Below are 27,796 nucleotides of genomic sequence, written 5' to 3' on the forward strand. Positions count from 1 at the left end.
CACACACACACACACACACTCAATTTATCTGCTGATAATGATGGAGCCCACATTTTATGTCCCCTACTATGCCAAATTGACGTTTTAGTGATGTTCCAACAGTAATGTGTGGAACATCTGAACACCTAACTTGACACATTTAAAAAAACAAAAAAAAAGAGGCTGCACGTGTTAGAAAAGCTCTGCCAACTACCCTAAATTTGATCATGTTTGTCTTCAGCGAACAGGCTAACCTAGCATCATGTTGCTCTTCAAATGTGAGTGTAATGTTAGCACTTTATCACATACCTATGCTAGTGTTGCGAATGTTTGTCCTCAGTGCTACAGTCGTCCCTTGCTACATTGCGGTTCGAACATTGCTCCCATATTAGTCAAAAATTCAAGCAAATTCGACGCACTGTTTTGCCTAAATGAAACATTGTCAAGCATAAAAATGGTGACATGAACTAAAATACAAATACAGCCATTAAGACCAGCATTCAACTTATGAATTATTCTGCTTTTGTCACTTGGTGACAGCACCAGACGCTTTTATTGAAGGTTTAAATTGTCTCACAACAGACACAATAATATAAACACAACAATAACAATAATAATAATAACAACACGGGCTACTGTTGCAGCCAAAGCCCACAACAAGCTAAAACCGATTATATCTACTATATTGGATACTCGGAGTGTAAATGTGACAATAGTGGTGTTATTTCATGCCTAGAGGGCTCTAATAATGTCAAAAAATTGATTTAGAAGATCATAAATAGGTTTTGTATGCCATAAATACAAAAATACACTGCTCAAAAAAATTAGAGGAACACTTCGAAAACACATCAGATCTAAACTGGGGGAAAAATGATGTTGAATATGTTTCCTGATAAAAAGTGGGTGATGTATTAGTAACAAAATGATGCCACATCATTTGATAGAAATGAAAATGATCACCCTATAGAGGGGGGAAATCAAAGACACCCCAAAAATGAAAGTAAAAAAATGATGCAGCACACTGGTCCATTTTGCTAAAATGTCATTGTAGCAACTCAAAATGATTCTCAGTAGTTTGTGTGGCCCCCACGTGCTTGTACGCATGCCTGACAACGTCGGGGCATGCTCCTAATGAGACTATGAATGGTGTCCTGGGGGATCTCCTCCCAGATCTGGACCAGGGCATCACTGCGGTACCTGGACGCATGGAGGAGATTCCAGGAGACAAGTAGTTACTCCAGGAGAGCTGGACAGGGCCGTAGAAGGTCCTTCAACCCTCAGCAGGATCGGTATCTGCTCCTTTGTGCAAGGAGGAACAGGATGAGCACTGCCAGAGCCCTACAAAATGACCTCCAGCAGGCCACTGGTGTGAATGTTTCTGACCAAACAATCACAAACAGGCTCCATGAGGGTGGCCTGAGGGCCCGACGTCCTGTAGTGGGCCCTGTGCTCACTGCCCAGCACCGTAGAGCTCGATTGGCATTTGCCATAGACCACCAGAATTGGCAACTACACCACTGGTGCCCTGTGCTCTTCCCTGATGAGAGCAAGTTCAACCTGAGCACATGCGACAGACGTGAAAGGGTCTGGAGATGCCGTGGAGAACGTTACGCTGCCTGCAACATCATTCAGCATGACCGGTTTGGTGGTGGGTCAGTGATGGTCTGAGGAGGCATATCCCTGGAAGGACGCACAGACCTCTACAGGTTAGACAACGGCACCCTGACTGCTATTAGGTATCGGGATGAAATCCTTGGACCCATTGTCAGAACCTACGCTGATGCAGTGGGACCTGGGTTCCTCCTGGTCCACGACAATGCCCGACCTCATGTGGCTAGTGTATGCAGGTAGTTCCTGGAGGATGAAGGAATTGATACCATTGACTGGCCCCCACGTTCACCTGACCTAAACCCAATAGAACACCTCTGGGACATTATGTTTAGGCCCAACCGGCGCTGCCAGGTTGCTCCTCAGACTGTCCAAGAGCTCAGTGATGCCCTGGTCCAGATCTGGGAGGAGATCCCCCAGGACACCATCCGTAGTCCCATTAGGAGCATGCCCCAACGTTGTCAGGCATGCGTACAAGCACGTGGGGGCCACACAAACTACTGAGAATCATTTTGAGTTGCTACAATGACATTTTAGCTAAATGGACCAGTCTGCTGCATCATTTTTTACTTTCATTTTTGGGGTGTCTTTGATTTCCCCCCTCTATAGGGTGATCATTTTCATTTCTATCAAATGATGTGGCATCATTTTGTTACTAAGACATCACCCACTTATTATCAGGAAAGATATTCAAGATCATTTTACCCCCAGTTTAGATCTGATGTGTTTTTGAAGTGTTCCTCTAATTTTTTTGAGCAGTGTATTTCATTTACATATATAAGGAAACCTACCTCGCAAAAACTCACAACAGTTGGGTCTGGAACCAAATAAGCACAATAAACGAGTCATGCGTGTGCATTGTTGAATACGATATATGGCGTTTACTACCTTGGACAAGTGAGGAGGTACAGTGTATCTGTAAAAAGTGGGTGGAGACACAGCTCTCTTGAAGACAGACTCACTTATTAGCATTCAAGCTACAGACACACAAAAGGGCGTGTTACTAAAAGCACTCTTAAACAGTCTTATTTCCAGCATCGAGGTCAACACGCTTCCAATACAGTATTGTCAGACCTCTGCCACTTATTTACATTTGTTGAAAAACTCTACACTATGGAGCCATTTTCAAAAGAGAGCAAACATTACACCAAAGGTCCCATGATTGGTCTTCCCAATAACAACCCCCCACCCCGTTCTCCCTATCCTATTGTGGCGAGGACTGTTTCTACATGTGCTCATTAGGGTTTGGGGCGTCGCCTGCAGAGTCCTTTTATAGACTTCCTGTGCTGCCGAAAACATCCATCAAGCGATGAGGGAGGGCCTGGCTTGTTGTCGTCACATAGAGAATACACGGCATGAATGTGAAGAGATGACAATCATACAGCCAGAATAGTAAAAAAAAATAATGTGTGAGAAAGGCCGCCTTTCTTACCAAAGTCATAAATTAGGTTGAATGAGTGGTTGCCATGTAAAGTTTGTTTCATTTTATGTCCATTCATTTGGTGGGACATACAGTAGCAGCTCAAAAAGGCCATTCCACCCACATTTTTATTTAAAAATACACACATCTAAAGTCTCACAAAAGGACATAAAAAACGCTTTGGGGTTCCTACCTTGAGTTTGAGCAGCTCGATTTCCTCCTAGTCTGTCTGTCCTCTGCCTCATCATCGTCCCATGCATGTTTGGCCAAACACCCTGCGGGTCATGAGTGTGAGACAAGCAAACACACAAGCGTGAGATGGAAACAAATCAGTCTTCCAATGTAATCTGAACACAAACACTGAGATTCTTTACGTGTCCTTCTGCAATATGATTTGGATGCGTGTCCAGTGTTTAACCTGTTGACGGGGGCGGGGGGTGGGGGGGGGACAACAAAGCTGAAGGACCCACAAATTTATACGTGCGGGAACATCGCCATGTCCTCTACAAATGAAACCTGACGTCTAACAGTGACTACTTTATTTGGGAGCATCATCTCAAACACTGTGAAAGACGGACAGAGACGATGAAAAACATTTTTTAAAGCACTATAAGACAAGGATTCATTCAACATTGTTCCCCTTTTTTTTCCTCTTTTGGTGCATTTTAGGTTCATCCTGAAATTTCACCACAAGCCCAATAAACCCAATTTTTTATTTTTTACATTTTTTGTTTTTAAATGATTCATCGTCATCGATTCTTGTTGGAAAGGGAAAGAAACATACACTTATAAGAAAACAAAGCCAAATGAAGAACACAATGTAAAAAAATGAAAAACATGCATCTGAAAACCCTCAAAATAATTTAGCATTGTGTTTTAGGGTGAAAAAGAACATTGAAGGTACTTGCTTTTCATTGGACAGTGATGATTAACCTTGTTGGGGGGGGGGGGGGGGGGGCAAAAAAACTAAATCACATGATAGTGGATCCTCACACATTCAGATTTTTGATTTAAAAAAAATATATAGGGAACATTTTTACAAAAAAAAAAAGAAAAAAGACAAAAAAGGCCATTTTCCCAACGCAAACGCATCTCATCCACCATCATTTGGTAATAATTTATAAACACGTGATAACAGGTCAAATGTATAGCATTCAGGCACAATTTTTACATCTTTATGCCTCACAGTTTTTTCATCGCGCATTGATATTTCACACTTTGTTCGGCAGTCCTTGAACACCCCTTGGTTGTGTGCTGTGCATGGATCATCATACATTATCACTCACTAGTGGTGGCTACTTGTACATTTTATACTTGAATGTGTTTAAAACGTGTGTGAGGCATATTTAGCGCTTAAACCTGGATTGTGATGCAAGTGAACAACGGCAATTGAAGAGAGAAGGGGAGGGACCGGAGCTGAATCAATTTCTCGTTGTTTTGGGTCTCCTGTAGATCAATGAATGACCCAAAATGAGACATTTAGATACATTACCCATGTTCACATTCTTACATACAGCATTTTAACTCGCACGTGTGCTTCTCGTTTGTTTTTTTTGTCCAATGTGGTTGCACTACAGTATAAAAGGCAAACCTAGGGGCTGCTGGGTATTGCAGTGTTTTCACAGTTTAGCGGTCCACAGGCTAGCATCCGAGGTTTTTTTTTTTTTTTGGTCATTTCCGCATAGAGACGGACCGTCACGGCTACCGCGCCGTGACCATCCACAGACCCAGCGCCACGTTGGCGGCCAGTAGGGCGCTGCCGGCCAGCAGCAGGAAGAAGCCGATGAGCTCGCGCTTCTGGCGGTCCGTCACCACGTTGACCAACGTGGCCTCCAGCAAGGCGTTGAGCATCCACTGGCCATCCAGAGCGAAGCACGGCACAGAGTTGACCACAGCCAAGGCGCCCGAGAGGGAAAATACATACCTGGGAGACAGGAGGGATAAGGACTACAAGCGGAAACCTTTAAAGATTTAAAGAGCTTAGTCCATTAAAATTCATATGCATGGCATCAATCTGGCCCACGAGCACAGCTCAAAACTTGTGCGCGACTTTTGCAGTAGCTTCCTCAAAACAGCAGAACACTCCTGTCACATAGAGGATCTTTGACTAGCATTTTTGCAGTAGATAGATGATTGAGCATTCTAGCAGGAGGTCCTTAAAAACAGCAGTATATTCCTGTCACATTGCATTAGGTCCGTAAAAAAACAGCAGCGCACTCCCATCTTTGTTTAATTTCTGAGGGTATAGAAAAGGATACTTGCAGAATGTCTCCAAGAAGACCGGCAGGTCCAAGTGGAGAAAACCAAAGCGGGGCACAAAGTTGGTGAGACTCACTGGGAGAATAAAAGCATAAGAAGCCAACTGTTAGGGTTTTGTATTTGTTAGCAAGATTATGCAAAAGTGACTGTGGACAAGACGACACAGAATTTTGGTGCAGATCTGGTTAGAGGTTGAAACCCAGGATCCTAGATATCTTAATAAATAAATTACCGGCCTGCTGAAGATGCGGCGGGTACCCCACAAACAGCATGTGTGCAGCGGGGGGATGTGTGACCCGGATGAATCGGGTCTGGTTCTCTAGGGAGGGTGTGACGCAAACGCTGAGGCTGGTGTGAGCGTTGCAGTCGCGATCACTGTGACACACCTGGGTGCCCGTCACCATCTTGCGCACCGGCATGCAAGCATACTGCATGGGAGCAAAAGCAAAACAGGAAGCGCTTCAGAGGGTGGGCGGAGCTAATGTTTTTGCTTGTATTACAGTATGAGACCTCTCTCTCGCGGCTCTGTGGTTTGATGTAGGAGAAGCAGAGGTCCGTCAGGCTGTTGTTGCTGCAGCAGTCCATCGTCCCATCCAGGCGCTTGAACGCTAGGCGCAAAAATCCAATTAGGGTAACGATATTTTCAAGATAAACGTTAAGCGCACCTCGTCCGTGGGCCCAGCTGGGCTGCAGGCTGGAAGCAGGGACGCAGTATCCCGTCTGTGGCGTGTGAGAGAGGTGAGACAGGCACCTGCTCCAGTCCTCCACCCCACTGACGGGACACTCCTCCAGGCCCGTCACGATGTCCCCCACGGAGAGGCCCCGCTGTCCGTCGGCAGCAGAGCCCTGACGCACAAACGCCGCAAGTTAGCCCACACAACAAAAAACCATGCTAAACCATTTCAAAAGGCTACAAAAATCAGCTGTACAAAGTAGCACTGACCGGTGCAACCTCAGTGACCAGAGCCCCCACGCCGCTAGTGTATAAAGGGAATAGGAACAGCGGCAACAGGAAGAGGAACGCCAACGCCGCCACGCACAGCACAAAATTGTGCCACACTCCTGGAAAAAGAAAACAATAAAGTGTGTTTCTTTTTTAAAAAACACATATTTCTAGGTTGAGGCAAGAGCACATTTACATCTTGGGGTAAACACAGCATTAAAGTTGCATCACATGCCACCGCGGGAATAAATAATAAACACAATCACTGCGAGGAACACACTGAGAAAACCTCAGCTGTGACCAGAAAGGATAAACAAACACGTCGGGACATCTGACAGAGATGCTCTTTGCTGCCCTCTAGAGGCTGCAATAATACACTCACTGATTGATTAGAGTCTAATAAATACTGTATAAGAATGATTGAATGAGAGAATAATGTTGAGTTTTGATTGACGTCAGAAAGGTATCCATTTAACATGATGCTCATGCATCGCCGATATTCCTGGGTTAAATTTGGTTCACAGAAGGCTGGGATGATTTGACAGCTTGAGGATTGAGTGAAAATAATCCACTTAATGGCGTCCGCCCTCACCGGCGCAGAAGATGCGAAGCTGCTGTGTGGGCGACACGATGTTCAGGTGTGTGGTGAAGAGGTCCACGAAGGCGCCGGGGTAGACCACAAACACAAACATGCCGAAGCCGTTCACTCGTACTTGCTCCCTGCAGGAATACCACATTGTCCACTTAGCAGAGGCTTGTCGCCGTGGCGACAGATTGCATAAAAAACGCTTTGCACCTCAGTGCTGCCACTGCATGGCCCAGCTCGTGTATGACTCCGCTGAGCAGCAGGGCGAGGAAGAAGTACGCCAAATGACTGGTGGGAAGGTTGACGCCGGGCACCTAGAGGAGAACACTCGCTAGTTTGCAAACACAAGAGAAGAAACATGACATGAGTGTGAGCAAGGCATACGTACCACCACCTGCAGAGCCTGCTGAGCGCCCATGCGAGGGTTGTCGGTGGTCATCTGGGCGAGGGTCTGCTGTAATGTTTTCACTAGCAGCACCACCGACGCCAACATGGCCACCAGCCCGAACACCAGACCGCTGTTGAACCTGGGAGGAGATAATGAGGAGATAAGGCCATACTCAAGTGGCTTTAAAGCTTTATTTCACCACAGCTCCACCTGTTGGACGTTTTTATTACTGCGCAGTAAGAATGGCATCAAACACTAGCGTTTTTGCTGCAATTCCTTAAAAACAGCAATCATATAGAGGATCTTGCCCACCACAGGTAGAGCGCTCGCGGCTGTATGCGTGCGCAGTACGCAAACAGTCGGTTGAACATGCTGGTCTGCCACCTCACGTGGAACGGAGACAGCATCAGACCTCGTCTGGCCAGCCAAGACTCATAGCTGATCCGATGTGTGGGCGACGACTGCAAGAGAAAGCGAATAAAATAAGTATTGTAGTTGTGCATCCACTTTGACAGAAGACATCCGTCAGTCTGGCTTTAGTCTGGCATAAACAAGGCTGACAAAGTCAACGAGAGTCAATAACAGTTGACTGATGCTAGCTTGCAGCATCCGCAGCCAGTTAGCACGTCAACTGTTGGTACAAACTGCGGTCTCTGTAGCAACTAAGTAAACTCTTAAAATAAATAAAATAAAGTGTTTTACCCTCAGTAGTGTGTCTGCGAGGTACACAGCACTCCAGGCTGCCATCACGCACACCAGCAAAGACACCGGGATCATGGTGCAACAGCTCCGGGGATACCGTTGTCAACCACACTGGGATGCCTCCATCGCTCCAGACACCCGTCGAACGCAGGACGCAAAGTTACCCAACGCCTCTTTAAGTCTCAAACACTATCCGTTATAACACTGACTCCACCAAATGAAGGTTTTATCCAGTATTATGTGAGAAGGATATAGCAGTTTGAATATACTTCCGTGTAGCGTCGCGGGTTTTCTTCATCGTTTTTCTGAACGATCAGCTGCAGTTGAATAGCTCGCTACTGCTATCAAGTGTTTAACCACAGAAGTGCACAGGCGTAATAGTGCAGTGAAAACATGCAGTGACGAGTAGACAACCATGCATTAGTTTTTACATCGATCATGGCATCTCATGGTTAGATATTTTAGTTGTACATAACCTAAAAGCCCTTCATATACCCGGGATTTTGAAAACCCATCAAATTTCCACCAAATTTATCTGGGTTAAAAAAATAGAACGAATACTAAAATGTACCGAGAAGCAGTAGTTTTAAACGGCATTTGTGCTGAGGAATTCTGATCGGTGGAACACACTTATGGTGCGTCTATGCTATATTTAAGCTACCAAACTTTTACAAGCTTCATTTGTCACATGGAGCAAAAGAAGAGAAGCTATGAGGCGAAGTGAACTCTACTAAGCGCATTTGCAGGGGAAAAACAAAACAAAAAAACACAATATTACAAAAATGTCCTGGTCATAAAAGTTCCTGGTAATGATGATGGAAAAGCAAATTACTCTACAGAGAATAGGAATAAAAAGAAAGCAGACAGAAAATAGACATCTGCATGCAAAGAAACACACACACACACACTTAAAAGTCATTCTTCTTTTGAAACACGGGTGCTGGAGGAGGAGCACTGCGTCCCTCAGAGCCAATCGGGACAGGTGGAAACAGGTCAGGTAGCTGAAGAGAACCTGACAGAGAGTGCAGGCAGGGCACAGCAGCCAGGAGGTAAGAGGGCAGTCACACACCTTTCACACATTTACCTGCACTATTGATGGATTTAACAAGAATATGTGTGTGTGTGTGTGTGTGTGTGTGTGTGTGTGTGTGTGAACAGGTTTGAGTGTGTGTCAGTGCAGAAATAGGGCAGTGCCATTTTTGTCACCAACCTCAAGAGCATTTTAGGTTGTGTTTCGACGCAGTCCAGGCAGAATGCCTTGCTTAAATCGTCACTTTTTTCAACCAAGTCTGGTATTGCAGCCTACGTCGTTCATTTATAAGAACATTTTACTCTCACCAAAACAAAAACAAAAAACATTCAAATGAAGGAGAGTCAAGTGCAGTGACACTATTTGACTATGCAGTGGTCCGTCTCTGAGCGCGTCCGTGTGTGTTGGGATGGAAAGCATGTCCCTTCCGCGTGTATCACTCGTCTATTTATAGTGAGAACAAATCCCAGATATGAGAGGAATCCTGCCACCACTTAAAGGCAGGAGGGAAGAGAGAGGAGGCGGGGAGAGAAAGAAGTGAGGAGATGGGGAGTTGAGAGGAGCAGGGAACTAATGCGAGGAGGCGTGTGTAAAGTCAGCCATCCGTCAATTGGAGTTTTGTATCATCACCAGCAGGTAAGTTGCATGTAGTTTAGTGTGATTGTTCTGCTTGACTGGAAAGCTCCTGACAAGCATCAGGAGGTTTCGTAATGTTGCTTCAGATCTAAATAAGCGTTCTTTCACAGTATTTATTTTAGTGTTTGTACGGGAGTGTTTCAATGTCTGTAAAAGTGAAAGGGATAGTGTGGTTTTGTAGTTCTGCAGGGGGGTGTCAGCTGCCAATCTTGTCTACAATGCATGAGCTCACGTGTGTGTGTGTTGTGTCACATCAAGGGCAGGCCAGTGTGTGTTATTGTTGTCGCACAAGCGGCACCCTGGAAACCAACCGAGAGAGAGCCGACCGTCGATAAGCTTAAATAGGCCACGGAAACTTCTACGATTACACGGCCAGCGCTGATAGGAAGTGGCTGGAAACAGACACTCACTTTAGCCACTTCATTAGGCACACCCGGGCGATCTTATCAGAAATTCTACCTTTGCAAAGGTAATACCGCAGAAGTGAGTTGGTGCTAGTAGTGAAGCCGTGTGCAACTCCAAGGCGTCAGTCACATTGGGGGCTGTTAACCAATACATTGAGATCTTGGAGTGCGTCCATTGTCCATTCATCCAGACGGGGTCAGAGGCCACTGACGCTGGACCTGAGAGAGGGCCTCTGAAGCAAAGACGTGTCCAAAAAGTCCTCTAGTCTAGGAGTTCTCAAATGGTCTCAACCTGGGACCCTCATTTTCCAATGGTCATCAAGTTGCAACCCACTTTTATTGAAGTCAATTTACATATTTATATTTCATTCCTTCATTATTTATTGAAGTCATTTATATTTCTTATTATTTTTAACACTTTCAGGTCATTGTCATTTTTATATTTATTCAAGTCCTTCATGATTTTATTTATATGTTTTACACTTTTATTCATTGTCATTTTTTAAATTATTAAATTCTTTCATTTTATTTGTATTTGTTACACTTTTGGCATTGTCAGTTTTATATTTATTAAACTCCATTTTATTTATATATATATATATATATATATATATATATATATATATATTACACTTGAGTCATTTTTAGTTTTTGTCATTTTTTATACTTTGAAGTCATTGTCACTTTTAGATTTATTTCATTCCTTCATTATTTTATTTATAGTTTTTACACTTTTATTTAAGTCATTGTCATTTTTATATTTAATTCCTTCATTATTTTATTTATATTTTTACAATTTTGAAAGAATTTAGAATTTTTTTACGCTTTTTATTGTCATACGATGGAAAGGCTTCTTAGACGTCATCTGTACTTCTGTGAAGAAGGTGTCGGACGTTTCGCTCCTCATCCGAAGAGCTTCGTCAGCGAACTAACAAGTGCTGGTAGCCTAGGCCTTAAATACAGTACGAGTGGGCGGAATTGGTGTGCCAATGCCCTCCTCCTATTGGTTTTTATTGTCATGTCTATATTTATTTAATTTCTTCATTATTCTATCTACCGTATATTATTTACACTTTTGTCATTGTCGGTTTTATATTTATTTCTTTATCCCTTCATTAGTTGTGTTTATATGTTCTATACTTTATTTAAGTCAAACCAAGCGTATGTACAGTCTTTGCTTTGTAAATCACTTGTCATCTTCAGAGCGATTAATAGACATAATGACATGTGAAAGTGTCTTTTAGAGGAAGAACATGACATCGAAACTAATAACTTTGCCATGAGGAGGAAGATGACTAAAATATTGCTAAATTGACTTCAAAATAACACCCACAATGGATCTGCAACCAACTTTTGGGTCCCAACCCCCCCGTTGAGAACCACTGGTCTCGTCCAACCCCTGACTGGTTCGTGAATTAACCAATTGGGACTCAACTCTTGTCTGCGTTGCATCCAGAGCAGGTTTTTTCTCAAAAAGGACTCAAATGGATGCATTCCTATTCTGGCTGAACTTGAGCTCTTTTAATGCCCCCCCTCCCCAATCAATGATGCACACTCTACCTGCCATTCTCTGCGACGGTCGCTTAGCAACGGAAATGCTATCCCCGGGCCGCACCATTGTCACATGACCACAAACACACACACATGGATGCTGAATGTCTGTGTTCTCTGCAGGTCAAGCTGCGATTATGTCCAAACCTTCGTCCAACGTCAAGGCCCTGCAGGTAAAAAAGAACAAACAAGTTTGGTGCTTGTGTGTTTAAGCGGAGGTAAAACGTTGTCATGAGCAGCTTCAGATGCTAGGAGATGCAGAAAATGCATCAACAGAATCATTTTTTTCTGGTTTGCTACTTGTTGCTAGGCAGATTTGATGTCAGATTAGCCTTAGCACTCTTCTACTCCTGCACCACTACTGTGTTACGTGTGCTATTACTTGACCCACAAATACACCACAAAGTGGTGCCGTTATTAAACCCCGTGACTTGAAAGTTCACCCACACTGCTCAACCCACAACCCATTGGAACTTTAGGGTGCTTTGCCGAGCCACCCCGAAATTTGGTACACACCTTTAAGGGACTGACAGGCACATGTATGTCAAATTTGAGCAGGGTTGGTTGAAGAACATGGCCGCCATCAAGCAAAACATCTTTGCAGAGGCACCTCACTAAGTGCCCATAAGTCACTGAATACCTGTAATACATGTACGCTAGCATGTACTCCAAAGCATTTTTGAGCACGATCCATAGGGGGCGGCACAAGTTTCACTCAGCTGCCACGCAACAGAAAAAGGACAGGGAGATGCGGTGGGAATATTACACAGTATCCCACAGTGCACCATCTGATTTTTTTTGTTTCTGCAAAGCTAACATGCTAACAACATAAAGAGCTGTAGTTTGCATAGAAAACAAACAGTCCACTTGCGCATGTTTAAGTATTTATTGGTGAAGGCAAGTACACTTCTTTTTGACACTGTGCATGTACAGCAAAGAGGCTGGAGTTCTAGTGCAGCGTTGCAGCGAGGCAGAGTCATTAAGTATACCGTGTGTACGTACATATGGCGGCTTGTGTACTCAAGTTTGGATGTGTTGCCATGGCTTCTCGTCTCTCTCGCTCCTCGTTGTGCTCGTTTGCTCGTCTAACCATGAGTCAGGCATCTTTTGTCTCTCCAACACAAGAACAGCGTCACAATAACATCGTCATGAAAAAAAAAGACATGCCAAATAGTACACACAGTAACATCTTTAAATACATCATTTCCTTATTAAACACAGCTTGAAGTATGAACACAAAGTTAATTGAGTAGAAATACTGTAAGGCTTAGCAGCTAGGGGTGTCCATGTGTGGCTAAAATTGACAAAAAACTAAAAATAACTGAGTTTTATAATAATAACACTCATAATAATATGCTCTGTTGCCTATAACAAACAGCTGACACAAGGTTTTGCCTTTAAACATGACACACGGCTGGATGTAAGGGTCACTTTGTGTGTCTCATAGCAACTACGGTGCCTTCGAGGACCTCCGAACAAAGTGCGAAAACTCAACGCTTGAGGAAAAAAACATCATCGGTGAAGCATCAAGACGTAAACATGCAAAAATGGTGGGCTTTTTTTAGCAGTGGTATGCTCACATATTTATAAATGATTACTAATTCATGTTGAATGAGAAAAAATGGCTGATTTTTGGAGAAACTTTTTTTTGGGGCGAAAAATCCACAAATTCGTGGGGCTGTGAATGCTGAATCATAAATATGTGAGGATTTACTGTATATACTGTATACTGTCTATACTGTAAAAATGGCCCACAGGGGAGGAAAAAGGTTTGGACACCCCTGGCTTAGCCAAACAAACACGATAACACTTTAAGATGATTTTATTATTAAAAGCATAAGCGGACTGATATTGTTCCCAACAGCAACCTACTGTAGTTTCCCGACAGCATGGACACTCGGGACCCTCTTTAAACATCATTTCATTGTCTGAATATAAACTGCATTATTCCTTTTCATCTTTGGTTGCACCCGGCGGAATGTTAGGCGGTGATTGTAAGCGGCAAACAGGCTGCCAATGGAATCCTCTTTGAAGCAGCCTGCACACGTTTTCACTGTACACCGACTTGTAGAAATGCCCGAATGGGACATTATTGAGCTCCTTTTAGGGACAAGACAGGAGGAAGCTGTGGCTTGCGTCAAAACAAAAGGAGGGGGAGGCTTGTGGACACACACACACACACACACACACACACACACACACACACACACACACACACACACACGCACCTCAAGTTACTCATGGGCCGTCTCGCTGTCCTTCAGGCTAATCTGAACATCCCGATGGGAGCTCTGCGTCCAGGGGCGGGACATCCTGTGAGGAGAAGAGAGGAGACGGGAGACACACATGAGGTGAATGACGTCAAATGTAAAAAAAAAGAGAGAAACAATTCCTGGATCTATTTATGCAGATCTGCACCAAAAGTTAGCATGTTTGCATGACTTTTGTCCCATCCCTCCACCATCGCCATTGGTTTAGTAGTTTTTTTGCATAATCCTGACAAAAAAAACAACCCTTGATAAAATGATGGAAATAATGAATAATAGTAATAAATAATTAACAATTATTTTCATTGTTAAAAAATCTTATTTTAATTAATAAATTAAATGTATTAATTTAACAAATTATGATTTATAATCAATTGTTAAATTAATAATGATTAATGATAATAATTATTCATTACCATTAACTATTATATTAATTAAAATTAATCAACATTAATAATTATTTGAATGAATTGTCAAAATATATAGCTTGAATTAACTGTATTTATTTAATAAATTATAATTAATTATAACATTTTCTTATAATAATTTGCTTTGCAAGTAGCAATGTTTTTGCAACAATTTAAAGGTTACATATGCTAGTATTTTTTTCAAACAGTGTTAAATAAATCCCACTATTGGAAGGCCAGTTTTTGCAAAACCCTGATTTAAAAAAAAACAACAACCGTTGATTAAATTATATAATTAATTATCAATAAACTTTTTACACTAAGTACCACCTCAGAACTCAGAGGTGTGCATTTTTGGTTCATACATTTGCACCACGGTTTGTTTCTAATGACGTGTCTGTAGTGTTTCTTTAATCCCATCACATCCCGTAGGCTCACTCGCCGCCGGCTGAGCAGCCCGGGGAGTCGGCACACACGCCTGAGGACAAAAAGACGTTGCCGGGCGCCGTCAAGCTGCCGGGGCCGGCCGTCAACCTCTCGGAGCTGCAGAACGTCAAGAGCGAGCTACGATGGGTCACCAAGGACTAACATCTGGGCTGCCGTGCAAGGTGATGGTGCAAATCACGACAGCTGGAATAAAAAGTGCTTTGTTTAAGGATTAGATCAATAAAATGTTATTTTAGGTGATTTACATGTACTTATAATGTACATTTTGGGTGCTGGGTTCGTTTTAAGGGGGTGCCGCGTAAACTAGAGGCGATTCCATTCAGCAGTACCGTTCGGTGCCACTGGAGGGCGCTGGAGGCCGCACAACCTGGTACGGCTCCTGCTTGTGGACAGGCGGGGCTGAGTCAGGCTCTATTTATACCCCATAAATGTGTGCGTGTGTCACATATAAGAGATGTGTGTGTGTTTTGACCCCCTCTTGTCACTAAATAAGGTCAGAGAAATATTAGATATGCTTCTCGGGATGATGCAGCACAGTTGCACAATACTGTGAAAGCCATAATGAATAAATCAAAAACATGAACACCTCTCTCACAGCATTAATTCTAATTGTGCATGATTATCTTTGTAAAAACATTTTTTTTTACTAAAAGTGTCCATCTGGAACTCATCTGGCGACAATTATATGTACTGTATACACATTTCTTGCATGTCCAATGATGCCTTGTGCTTGTCTTTTAGGACCAGCGTCCAGGTGGCGAGCAAGACAATAAAGACTCGCCTGCTGCTATGGAGATGCTACAATGCGTTTGGCAACATCAGCAGCTTTGTGTGACACGCTCGACATCTACAAACTGTCAAACATCTCTTGAATAAATGGAATCATTCGTACAAACGCAGCGATCTGATGTCTATGAAGTCCACGACGAACAACGGCAAAGAGACTTTTTAGTATCTAACATTCTTTTACGACGATTCAGCAATGGCCGCATTTCAGTTCATGCGCTGTACTTTTTTTTTTGTCCTATTGTTGTGTGGTTCCAATGAAGCTGTCATCTGCAGGAGCAATAAATGAACTTGGTTCTGCTATTTCTCGTCTTTCTATGACCTGCAGATCCATCTGTTTACAGCAGAGCAGGAGTATACAAACCTTTGTCCTGCGAGGGTATTTTCCAAAGATTTCTGCTTTCTTCCAAAATAATCTTTCTAAATTTGATTATTTGGACTTTCTTCCTATAATATTTTGACTTTATTCCCATAATGACTTTTTTCCCCCAAACCAATTTTCCACAAATTACAACTTTATTTTTATTTTGTTTCTTATTTTCCCCCATAATAATATTACAAGTTTATTCTCGTAAAATTATGACCTTTTTCTCATTAGAATACAAGTTTTTTCCTCCTTTGTCATTTCTCTTGGTTTAATTTCGAACTAATTAAACTTTCCTTTTGTAATTTTCTTCTCCTAATTATGACTTTATTCCCATAATATTTCAACTTTATTCCTGTAACAGTTTAACTTTTTCTGCAACCTAATTTCCCAAAAATTACAATTTGATTTGTTTGATTTCAACTACAACTATAATAATATTACAACGTTAAAATTATGACCTGACGACTTTTTCTCTTCATATTTTCAATTAATTCTTGTAAGATTACTGCACATATTTCCATTTTTGCTGGGTTTTTTTTAAGTTTTCTTGTTTTCATAATGTGCCGTGAGCCAACAAAAAACAGCCGCAGGCTACAAATGGCCCCCTGGCCGCAATTTGGACACCCTTGGTTTACAGCATAGCCCTCACATTTCATCAAGCATTTTTATTATCTTCACATAGAAAGCAAACTTGGACATACTTTGGAGGAGTCAGTGTACAGCTTGTATGCAAGTATATTTACTATTTGCAGCCATGACTGTCTAAATATCTGGCAACACAAGTGAGCAGCAAGATAATTTTGCCTGTACACTCAAGCGTGCTGACGGTAGTGTCCTGGTAGTATCATGGTAGTATCATGGTAGTATCATGGTAGTATCATGGTAGTGTCCTGGTAGTATCATGGTAGTATCATGGTAGTGTCATGGTAGTATCATGGTAGTATCATGGTAGTGTCCTGGTAGTATCATGGTAGTATCATGGTAGTGTCATGGTAGTATCATGGTAGTGTCCTGGTAGTATCATGGTAGTATCATGGTAGTGTCATGGTAGTGTCATGGTAGTGTCATGGTAGTGTCATGGTAGTGTCCTGGTAGTGTCATGGTAGTATCATGGTAGTATCATGGTAGTGTCCTGGTAGTATCATGGTAGTATCATGGTAGTGTCATGGTAGTATCATGGTAGTATCATGGTAGTGTCCTGGTAGTATCATGGTAGTATCATGGTAGTGTCATGGTAGTATCATGGTAGTGTCCTGGTAGTATCATGGTAGTATCATGGTAGTATCATGGTAGTGTCATGGTAGTGTCATGGTAGTGTCATGGTAGTATCATGGTAGTGTCATGGTAGTGTCCTGGTAGTGTCATGGTAGTGTCATGGTAGTATCATGGTAGTTTCATGGTAGTATCATGGTAGTATCATGGTAGTGTCATGGTAGTGTCCTGGTAGTATCATGGTAGTGTCATGGTAGTATCATGGTAGTGTCATGGCGATGTCATGGTAGTATCATGGTAGTATCATGGTAGTGTCATGGTCGTATGATGGTATTGTCACGGTCGTGTCATGGTCGTATGATGGTAGTGTCATGGTAGTGTCATGATCGTATGATGGTAGTGTCATGGTAGTGTCATGGTCGTATGATGGTAGTGTCATGGTCGTATGATGGTAGCATCATGGTCGTGTCATGGTAGTGTCATTGTCGTATGATGGTAGTGTCATGGTCGTGTCATGGTCGTATGATGGTAGTGTTATGGTCGTATGATGGTAGCATCATGGTAGTGTCATGGTAGTGTCATTGTCGTATGATGGTAGTGTCATGGTCGTGTCATGGTCGTATGATGGTAGTGTCACGGTCGTATGATGGTAGCGTCATGGTCGTGTCATGGTAGTGTCATTGTCGTATGATGGTAGTGTCATGGTCGTGTCATGGTTGTATGATGGTAGTGTTATGGTCGTATGATGGTAGCATCATGGTAGTATCATGGTAGTGTCATTGTCGTATGATGGTAGTGTCATGGTCGTGTCATGGTCGTATGATGGTAGCGTCATGGTAGTGTCATGGTAGTGTCATGGTCGTATGATGGTAGTGTCATGGTCGTATGATGGTAGTGTCATGGTCGTATGATGGTAGTGTCATGATCGTATGATGGTAGTGTCATGGTAGTGTCATGGTCGTATGATGGTAGTGTCATGGTCGTGTCATGGTCGTATGATGGTAGTGTCATGGTAGTGTCATGGTCGTACGATGGTAGTGTCATGGTCGTATGATGGTAGTGTCATGACAGTGTCCTGGTCCGAGGCTGCCGGCATGGGGGAGCCGTGGTTCAGTGAGGGGAAACGTGAATTCCAACATGTACTGTGACATCATGCAGCAGAAACTGTGTTTCAAGGGCAGGTTTCCAACATGATAAGGTGTACACACACACACACACACACACACACACACACACACACACACACACACACACATCCACAATGATTAAGTACCAAGCTGAAGGTGATGGAGCGGCGAAGTATGTCTCCTCCACACCTGAACCCCATTAAGCACCTGCAGGGCATCCTCAAGCGGAAGGAAGGAAGGAAGGTGGAGGAGTGCAAGGTATCTAACATCCACGTCCGTACATCCAGTATCAACCTGTGCAGATCGGCTCTATTCCATGCCCAAGAGGATTAAGGGCAGTCCTAAATCCTGACACTTGGACTTTGAGGTGTACTCACTTGTGTTGCTAGCCATTTAGACTCTTTTTCAGTGGACAGTATATCTATACTGCTATACAAGCTGCTATACAAGCTGCACACTGACTACTCGAATATCCAAGTTTAATTTCTATAGCTTTCGATGTCATTATATTGCGCACAACATATTGTGTACAAGTGCCAACAACAAAATCCATCATGTTTTAACGACCACGTATTTGTACCTCCCTTATCTATCATCACTTCACATGCCACACACACACACACACACACACACACACACACACACACACACACACACACACATAAAGAGAGAAAGAGAAATGCAGAGCAGCTGTAGCTAAGTTTAGCCTCCATCGGGCCAGGGTGCAATGATAACATCCACACGGGACAATCTGACTTTGTGTGGGAGCGAAGAAGGCGTTGCAAAGAGGCGTGATGCTTGTTTTTGTTGCGCTCCAGTGCAACTCTTCCAAAAAAACAATAACAAAAAAAGCAAACACACACTCCAATGTGGGCATGAGCATTTACCTCTGCAGGCGTGCATCGACGTATTTTGAAGCATAAATCACACCACCATATGTAAATAATCGCTTGTGAGTGCACAGGAGAAGACAACCGTGTGCATGCTGATGGGCCTTGTGCGCATGAGACAAACAGTAGCACACAGCATTCAGTAGCAGAACATGAATCAGACAGACGGTAAACACGCTGCAACCCGATAAAGTGACTCTATCCCCGCACCAAAATAAGCACACAAGCTTAGCATCCCGATCCAGATCCTTGTCGTGACACTCAGGGCCCCATCTTGTCAAAAAAAATGATGTGTTTGATGTTTGCATGGTTGAGTTTTGTCGGTGTTTCTATTCCTGTCGCCATGGCGATGAGGGCCCAGATAGGTGCCTTGGCGACGGTGCCCTTGGACTCAGACAGGCAGCTGTATTTACCAATGAGTTCATCCGCCGGGATAGACGCTAAACCCTGCCAGGCCTGCCTCTCTGTGTGTGTGTGTGTGTGTGTGTGTGTGTGTGTGTGTGTGGTATTTGGGTGATACTCCCACCCGAGTGCAGACCAAAGGGCAGCGGACAAAAACTAAAGAGCACATTCAGAGCATCACACCAGACAAGACGAGATGTCCTCGGTGTGTTCTGCAGGACTTTTGTGCGCTGAACCTTGCCATCACTAGTTGGCATGCATGCTGCAACCAACAAGAGCGGACATTAGGTGCGCCTGGTTGCCTTTCTTGCATCCCCTCCAGCAATCTGGATGGAGAGCTACTCCCTCCTTTACAGCTCGTCCCACAGAACCGAGCTGCTCGGGCGCTTCCAGCGGCTGCGCTCGGACAGGAAGATGTGCGACGTGGTGCTGGAAACCGACGGCGCTTCCTTCCCCTGCCACCGAGCCCTCCTGGCGAGCTCCAGCAATTATTTCTGGGCGCTGTTCGGGGACTCCACGGCGGAGAGATTAGCGCCGTCTATAAGGCTCCCGGCACTGACGCCCGGGGGTTTAGACGCCATTTTGGACTTCCTGTACTCCGGCTGGCTAAGGGTGTCACCGAGCACGCTCCCTGACGTTCTGGAGACGGCGAGGTACCTGCAAGTGGACACGGCCGTGACCATATGCGAGCGCTACATCACCGACGGGCTCAGTGCTGAGAACTGCTGCAGCTACGCTAACCTAGCGGAGCACCATGCGCTTCCTGATGTGCTGGACGCCGCCAACGACACCATTGCCACGGAGATGGCCAAGCTGCTGCAGGAAAGAAGAGACGACCTCCTCGAATTGAACGTCCAATCGCTCATGGCGGTGCTGGATGCCGATGAAATCCCCGCAGTCAAAGAAGTGGAGCTTGTCAAACTGGCTCTGGATTGGCTGAATGAGAATGGGCCCCTCCCACTGCTGCAATCCAACCTCCTGCTAAGTCGTCTGCGCTTCGGATTGGTCGCCCCTTCTGACCTTGCACACCTTGTCCATGCCCACAGAGCCATGGCCACACCTCTGATAAGAAGCCAGGTGACCCGGGCGCAGGAGTACCACAGAACAGGCTCAGCCGGGCCGATCAGGCAGAACAAACAGTCCACACTCAGGGCGCCGCCTGATCGCATGCTGCTCGTCGGCGGAGGGTCCAGCACGGACCGACCGGAGCAGCAGGTGCTGACGTTCAATATGAAAACCAGGACGTTTGCGTCTTTGACTTCCTGTCTGCCACTGAGACTGAGGAACCACTGTGTGTGCTCCTTGGGGGGCTTCCTCTTCGTGGTCGGCGGGGAGCTGGTGAGCGAGGCGGACGGGAAGCCGGTCACCGTGGAAACGTCCAATCAAGTGTGGAGGTACGATCCCCGCTTCGACTGCTGGCAGCAGGTGGAGTCCATGCTGCAGAGCCGGGCCAAGTTCGCCTGCTGCACCCTGGAGGACACCATCTACGCCATCGGGGGGCAAAATGCAGATGCCAACGTATCCGCCACACTAGCTTCTGTCGAGTTCTATGACATGGTGGCAGGGGCGTGGAGGAGGGGTGCGCCCTTGCCCGGCCCTCTCCACGGCCATGCTTGTGCCGTGCTGGACCACAACATCTACGTGTCAGGTGGTCTCTCAAGCAACAGCGGCGTGGTCATGATCCCGGGCCAGAGCCAAAGCAGCAGGGAGGTTCTGCGCTGGGACGGCATGGGAAGAGCCTGGAAGAAGAGGGCGCCCATGTCCATTGGCAGGTTCTGCCACCGCCTGGCAACCGCCCACGGTTACATTTACGCCCTCCTGGGGATGTACGAGCCCTTCTGCGACATCGAGCGCTACGACCCGCGAGCGGATCGCTGGACGCGTCTCAGGCCACTCCTCGCCGCCACCTTCAACTACGGGATGGCGGCGACGCCAAGCGGGAGCCTGGTGGTGTTCGGCGGGACAAAATGGAGCAACGCTCAGGAGGTGGTGGTGAAGAGCGTGCTGGAGTACGACCCCAAGAAAGACCATTGGAGGGAGATTGCTCAGCTGCCAAGACCCCTCACAGGAATGGAGTGCACCTTACTGCCAATGCCAGATTAAAATGCGTCCAAATTTGGATCAGATTCTGCAGAGGCCAATGCCATTTAATGCATATTTGGTCCACTATGCTAATATTAGGAGCTAGCATGTTGAACTACAGTAATTACTCCACAGTTCTAACGTATGGGAGACAAAGCTGGGCATACAATGTGTGAATTAAGCTAGTTTTTAGCATGATTCAGGTACATAAAAAGCATTACTCATACGGCACACCCCCAGCTTGAGAAGGAAAATCGAGCCGAGAGATCTTTAAGGACAAGGTCAGAAAGTTTAGCAGGATAAGCCGCGTTGTCAAGCAGAGGAGAAAGGTCACAAAGGTGCAAGAGGATACGCCGGCTGAATACTTTCTAGAAGGCGTAGAAGAAAACATGCATTTAGCAGCCATTATTGATTACATTTCAGCGTGGAATCTGCTGTGTTTTGGATTTTTTGTTTGGCACAATCAAAGATGCAGAGGGGGGGGAAAAAACATCCCAACAAGGTCATTGTTGTTGCAGCAACACATTTTTGTCTAGAAAAGTCCTGAAATAAACCAGTCCAACCAGAAATAAACATTCATTTTAGCAGTCGCCATTACTTTCACATTTACTAAAGGGAAGGAATACACATTGATAGTAAATCCAAGCATGGCGGCAAGGGGGCGGGGCTCTGACTTAACTGGAGGCGGGGTTTCTGCAATCTCATCCCTTTAAGACCATAAACACAAACTCATCCTCCTCCAAACAATCAAACTTTATTGATCCATCCGCTTGGTCCAACAGACATAAATACTGCTTTTTAATTTAATTCATAGCTTATGCATGAAACACTCCTAAAAAAAAAAGAAGGTAATAGTCAGCCAAGACACTCTACAATACATTTGGAGCTTTAAAACACAAAATATACTAAGAATAAATAAATACAACTGTGCTTATTTACAACAAAGACAAGCAATGGCAGCATGGAGAGAGCATTCAGCTTTGTGCTTGTGTACGTTCACACTCACTAATGTTCTGGATGGTTTCTTTTGTGATAATACAGTGGATCCCCACATATTCATGATTCAGCATTCGCGACCCTGCATATTTTTAATCAAAACATTTTTGGGGGGGAAAAGCTGCCCATTTCTGCCTTTTCTCTCCAAAAATAGGCAGGTTCCCCATCTTATTTACCCTAAGTCATTCCGAATTTAAGTGCCAAGTCATTAAGTGCCAGCATAATAATATAACATACTGTGACAAGCTTGAGGACAGGAAATGGCTAGAAGCAAACTTAAGGAAATGCTCTTTTATCTGCTAGTAGTAGCTTAGCAAACACTCACACCACACGTCACAAAAAAGGGGTCATCAACTCGAACCACTACCTCACTCATGATGCAATCAACGCAAACACAAGGCATGATGGGAACCAACGCGCTACCTTGTGCTTCCCGCTGGTGGCGCCACATCTACAGGAAACAGAGCACCAGAAAAAGGTCAAGGCTTCAGCGTGGATTGTGCGTCTATGCATTTAGCTTACTTCATTGCGAGTGAACAGTGGCAATTAAAGAGATGGGGAGGGTTATTGCAGCTGAATCTCATAATATCATAATTACAAGTCTCTTCTATTGCAAATGTTGATTGAAAATCGAGCTAGCAGGACGGTTTGGAGGGGGAGGAGCGAGCCTGTTTCGCGTACAGTGGCGCCTAGACGCAGCGCCACCACACAGGCTTTATTTATTTTTATGGGCATTGAAATTACTCGCGTTTATCTGCTATTCACGAGGCCTCTCGCAACGTCACTCCCTGCTAATAGCGGGGATCCACTGTATCACGTTTTCAAAAGCCCTGAGACATTCATCTTGAAAAATACAAATAGTCTCCTTCACAAACTTTTAGGGAATATTGGAGAAGCCGTTTCAGTCCACGATGATGAAAAAAAAGACGGCAGCAAGACGCGACATGAACGCAGCATACCACGGGTGATAAAAGATGTTCAAAATGTTCTCAACGTGTGCGTAAAAAGATGACATTTAAGTCCTGTCAATCATCCCTGGGCCCGCTCTACAGTACACTGTCCATCACTACCTTTGTGTGAGTGTGTGTGTCAGACGTGGGTCTCGATGTATGAGTGCGTGTGGGAGAGCGAGGGCGTCAAGGGCGGCTCGGGCTCGGACACGTCGGCCTCGACTGGTGGCAGAGAGAAGAGCTCGTGATAAGCTTGCTTCCACTCCTGGAACTCTGCGGACGACAGCTGGGGGTGGGCCAAGAGCCTGTCAATCAGCGCTAGCTCCCCCTCTCTGTCCTATGAGAGCGCACAAACACAGGAGGGCGGAGTCACTTTGTGTATTTTTATTGATTTGTTTAGCTTAAATCCGCTCCAAGTTTGAAAGAAAATGTAGACACACGGAAAGCAAGACAAAGACTACAGGGGATATACAAAGCTTGTGGTGGTAGGTTCTGTGCAACTTCCTGGTTTGTGTGAAAAACCACTAAACCAAAAACATTGGGCGAAGAGGTGTTGCACAAACAAGGGTAGAAACCCTTACATTACCCTTACAAACAAGAAACTACTTTTTTGTACTTATTCCACGTGGAAACAATGAGTTTCTGCTTTAGTCATGTTTACTGTAGAAGCTTTTTCTAGAGAATTATGTCAAAAATACTAAACCAATTCTCAAAATTTGGCAAAGGAAAATGGCACAGCCACTACCTTTAGTCATGTTTTTATAGTTTACTGTATGTAGAAAATTACGCAAAAACTACTAAACCATTCCTCAAAAAACATGGCAAAGGTTTTAGAGCAGTGGTTCTTAACCTGGGTTCGATCGAACCCTAGGGGTTCGGTGAGTCGGTCGCAGGGGTTTGGCGGAGCCTCCGCCACGGAGGTTGAGACACACCGAACCCATCGTGTCAATTCGTCGGAATGTTCAAGTCACCACCTCTGAGTTAACAATCAATGATGGCTGCCTCGTGTGTAAACGATAAATAATCAACAAATAATTTATAAAAAATATTGCTATAGTGTGAAGTTTTTCTGACTTGGCCACTGGAACGCTTTTAACTCGGAGATCACGTCACTCTCACTCCGACTTCCCAGTTTCGAGTACAAATGAAACGCACCATCAAGTAGTCAACGTGTGACTGATGTGGTAGCACGTCGTGTGATTTCCTTCTTAATATTTTAATCCATACTAACTATGTCGAGCAAAAAAAGGAAGTGGTCGGACGAATATGTACAGCATGGATTCACATGTATCACGAACCGTGATGGGAGTCAGCGTCCTGTCTCTGTCATTTTGTGCACCAGTAAACAAACATACCTATAAACAAACATATACCTATGTCTTGAATTTGAAAAAAAAAATTGATTTTATTTTTCACTAAAGAAGGGTTCGGTGAATGGGCATATGAAATTGATGGGGTTCGGTACCTCCAACAAGGTTAAGAACCACTGTTTTAGAAGAAAGAAAGAAACCATTACATTTTAAGAAACTGGATGTACACTTTCTTAAATAGTTAGACAACACCTACTAAATCAATCTTTGCGAAATCTGGCAAAGGGGCATGGTATAGACCAAAAAAGAAACCATTACATTTTGGAGCGTCTGAAGAAACAAGATCCGCAATTTTTTGTAATAAATCAACGTGGAAACGATGTGTTTTTCCTTTAATCATGTTTGTATGCTCCGTCTGTGTGGAGCATTACGTAAAAATATAGACTCCAGACACTCATTCAGGGTTTTTTTGGGAAGGAATGTGGAAATGATGCGCTCGATCCAGAACGGAATATTATTCATTTATAACTTGACATTAGAAGTATTTCTTTTTTTGTTGTTTTTTGTGAAACAAACACATCTGCTTTTGTCTGTGTACATTCATCTTTAGGAATAGCATTCTGTCGCTTATGCTGGGATTCTTCATCGATGGCAAAGGTAATTCTGGGATCCCGAAGGAAATAAGGTCTGCACTCTGAGTTAAGTGTTCTTGCATTGGATTGTTTTTTTGATTTAGTTGACAAGGTTATACTGACTTGCTTCTCATACTGCTGTTTGCCTTTTTGCTTCAATATCTTTGTTGTTTCCACAGCAACAGCTTACACTAAAGTCTGACTTAAACAACAACACTGCAGGCTTTTTGAAGACGTTAGCAAGGGAACTGATTCTCGCCTACCTCCCCAAACTCAGCGTATTCCCTTTATTAAAAGACGCCAGACAGGAGACAAACACGGAAGCTCCTTAATCCGACCTGCACCGTGACACACGAGCAGCCAAAGCCACAAATCCTTGCAAAAAGCTCAGAAGCAAAGCCGCCCCTTCAATCGCCAGCAGTCCCTGCCTGAGGACAAAAAGCATCAACAACACAACAACAACAACAGAGCAGAAGAGCTTGAAGGCACGCAGCCCGCTAACACAAGCACAGCTCACATAGCATGAAGGCACAAATGGCTGCTCTGTGATGCAAAAAAACCAGGAGACACACCTGAGACATGGACGGTGCTCAAGATAACAAGATAGCACAGACATCTATCTTAGTGGGTGCAAAAAAAACTGAATGAATCACCGAATCACACATTTTAAGTATGAAATTCAAGATCCTTGAAGACATGAACCCATAGAAATCTCTCATGAGTATGCATAATGCTGAAATAATTGGAGTTGTGTTTTTGTCCAAGCGGATGCTCGTGTGCGGCGGCGCATGCACCAACCTTCAATGTCGAGTTCAGGATGCGGAGGCGGTTCAGACGCTCATTAAGCTGCGGGTCGGCGGTCCGCCGCAGGAAGGACTGCCTGAACTCCGACTGACCTCTGGCCTCTGATTCCCGGCCAAGCGGACACACGCCGCCTTGCTCGCACGCACGAAACAGGTCACCGAGGGACGCCCCCTCGCTGCCACCTGCGGGCATAACAAAAAAGTGCATGACTGGACGGTTGCCTTGGTTACTGATGATGCTTTCACCAAACATGCATCCGCCCACGCTGGCGCTCATGTGTCAGGCAACATGTGTGTGCTGCACTCACTGCTGTGCGTCTGCTGCTCGTCTTTGGCGGGCGGCGCCAGCAGCATGTGTAGGTTGCTGTCGCGTGGCAGCGTGAAGCTGCGGGGTTTCCCTCCTTGGGTTGCCATAGGAATGAGCCTCTGCATCGCTATGGGCAACGGTACGTTCCTCGGAGCGGGGAGTGTGTAAACGGCCCCGGCCATCATGGACGTCGAGCCAGCCGGACTGGGCTCCACGAAGACTGCATCCTCTGTTAAACGGATTTCAGATTTATGTTCAAAATAAAACATGGTAATCAGTGATTATGGAAACAGAGATTCTCCCTTAGTCTGAGTAATGCCCAAGACTGCCACCTACAAGATCACAGTGGAATGTCACTGACTGACTTCATGTATGACAAGGACTGTCAAAAATAGCGCATTAATGGCGGTAACTCATTTATTTCATTAATTACGTTAAAATTATTAACGCATACATACTGTATCATGTCAAACCACCCGTCTCTGTTATGACGGCAGATGGAGGCAACCCGCGGCTCCGGAGCCGCATTTAGCTCTTTCATCCTCCTGTTGTGGCTCCAGCTGATTTATGCTTCTCTGTAGTCACTACACCATCTCTCCTGACGCCGTCATGAGCTTTTCAAAGTTGTGCGTCTGAGTTGAGCGTGTGTCGTGCTAGGGTCAGTGTTTTCTGGTGAGTCAGCATGTTAGCTTCCTTTGTTACTAATGAACAACGGCATCAAAAGCAACAAGTGGTTCTGGAACTGGAACTAATTGATGTATTACACACTTTTATTGCAAATGTTGATCCAAAATCGGTGGCAAAACCTTAAGAAAAGGCTTAAGAAACATGACTAATTGCCAGATGGCACCAGGAAGACAGAAAAGGAACATGACAAAATGCTTAAGAAAATTGTATATGTAGTGTTACGTACAATTTAGTGGTCAAGTAGGTTTTGTGGCTCCAAGTGGGTTTAAATTTGCTGGAAACGAGCCCCAAATGGCTCTTTTGATGCTCAAGGTTGCCGCCCCCTGGTCTAAATAAACAGAAAGACTAAGAAAAACAGGATAGTCGAAAGTCTTATCACTCACTACCGTAACACTTACCGCGGAAGTACAATTTCCTGCATTTAAGTATGCTTGGAAATCCAAAAAAATACATTTACACTCAAAACGGCAAATTCAAATTGAAAAATTGTACATGGCTCTTAGCAACACGGTTAAAGTGTGATGCAAATGTTCTTCTCCCCAGGCACATTTCACACAGCGCTGCAAATGGTGATTAATCCTGATTCATTTGAAATCTGATTAATTTGATTGAAATGTT

General features: G+C 44.4%; 4 protein-coding genes across 12 annotated transcripts in view; 2 read left to right on the forward strand and 2 right to left on the reverse strand.

The window, feature by feature from the left end:
- Positions 1-2,181: 2,181 nt before the first annotated feature.
- On the reverse strand, positions 2,182-11,638 carry mbtps2 (membrane-bound transcription factor peptidase, site 2). Of its 3 annotated transcripts, XR_008567363.1 has the most exons (12): positions 7,886-11,503; positions 7,496-7,644; positions 7,184-7,322; positions 7,006-7,109; positions 6,802-6,929; positions 6,210-6,328; positions 5,932-6,112; positions 5,777-5,874; positions 5,499-5,694; positions 5,266-5,341; positions 3,201-4,931; positions 2,190-2,908 (listed from the first exon to the last, which is right to left on the reverse strand). XR_008567363.1 is itself a non-coding variant. In XM_054765717.1 (11 exons), the coding sequence occupies exons 2-11, from the start codon at positions 7,588-7,590 to the stop codon at positions 4,709-4,711; spliced, it is 1,359 nt and encodes a 452-aa protein (XP_054621692.1). In that variant the 5' UTR covers positions 7,591-7,644; positions 11,516-11,638; the 3' UTR covers positions 2,182-4,708. The 3 variants fall into 3 exon arrangements, 2 of the variants coding, with proteins under 2 accessions (XP_054621692.1, XP_054621691.1); XM_054765717.1 differs by lacking the exon at positions 7,886-11,503 and adding an exon at positions 11,516-11,638 and having other exon boundaries at positions 2,182-4,931; XM_054765716.1 differs by having other exon boundaries at positions 2,187-4,931.
- On the forward strand, positions 9,229-15,687 carry smpx (small muscle protein X-linked). The gene is made up of 5 exons (XM_054765720.1): positions 9,229-9,551; positions 11,630-11,679; positions 13,771-13,857; positions 14,613-14,788; positions 15,369-15,687. The coding sequence occupies exons 2-4, from the start codon at positions 11,644-11,646 to the stop codon at positions 14,766-14,768; spliced, it is 279 nt and encodes a 92-aa protein (XP_054621695.1). The 5' UTR covers positions 9,229-9,551; positions 11,630-11,643; the 3' UTR covers positions 14,769-14,788; positions 15,369-15,687.
- cnksr2a (connector enhancer of kinase suppressor of Ras 2a) overlaps positions 13,459-27,796 on the reverse strand; it is a 49,236-nt gene continuing 34,898 nt past the window's right edge. For 2 of the 7 annotated variants that reach the window (XM_054765707.1, XM_054765706.1), the window contains 3 exons: positions 26,493-26,720; positions 26,180-26,367; positions 18,292-23,776 (listed from right to left, as the gene is read on the reverse strand). In XM_054765707.1, the coding sequence (XP_054621682.1) occupies positions 23,579-23,776; positions 26,180-26,367; positions 26,493-26,720 (614 nt within the window). In that variant the 3' untranslated portion in view covers positions 18,292-23,578. Of the gene's footprint in view, positions 13,607-13,673; positions 13,820-18,291; positions 23,777-26,179; positions 26,368-26,492; positions 27,507-27,796 lie in introns of those variants that run through there. The other 5 variants (XM_054765711.1, XM_054765709.1, XM_054765708.1 and 2 more) reach the window with 5 other exon arrangements.
- On the forward strand, positions 19,598-21,990 carry LOC129174101 (kelch-like protein 34). The gene has a single exon (XM_054765714.1). It carries the CDS (start codon positions 19,742-19,744, stop codon positions 21,512-21,514), a length of 1,773 nt encoding a protein of 590 aa, XP_054621689.1. The 5' UTR covers positions 19,598-19,741; the 3' UTR covers positions 21,515-21,990.

Source organism: Dunckerocampus dactyliophorus, chromosome 21 (genome assembly GCF_027744805.1).
Source record: "Dunckerocampus dactyliophorus isolate RoL2022-P2 chromosome 21, RoL_Ddac_1.1, whole genome shotgun sequence".
Classification (NCBI taxonomy): Eukaryota; Metazoa; Chordata; class Actinopteri; order Syngnathiformes; family Syngnathidae; genus Dunckerocampus; species Dunckerocampus dactyliophorus.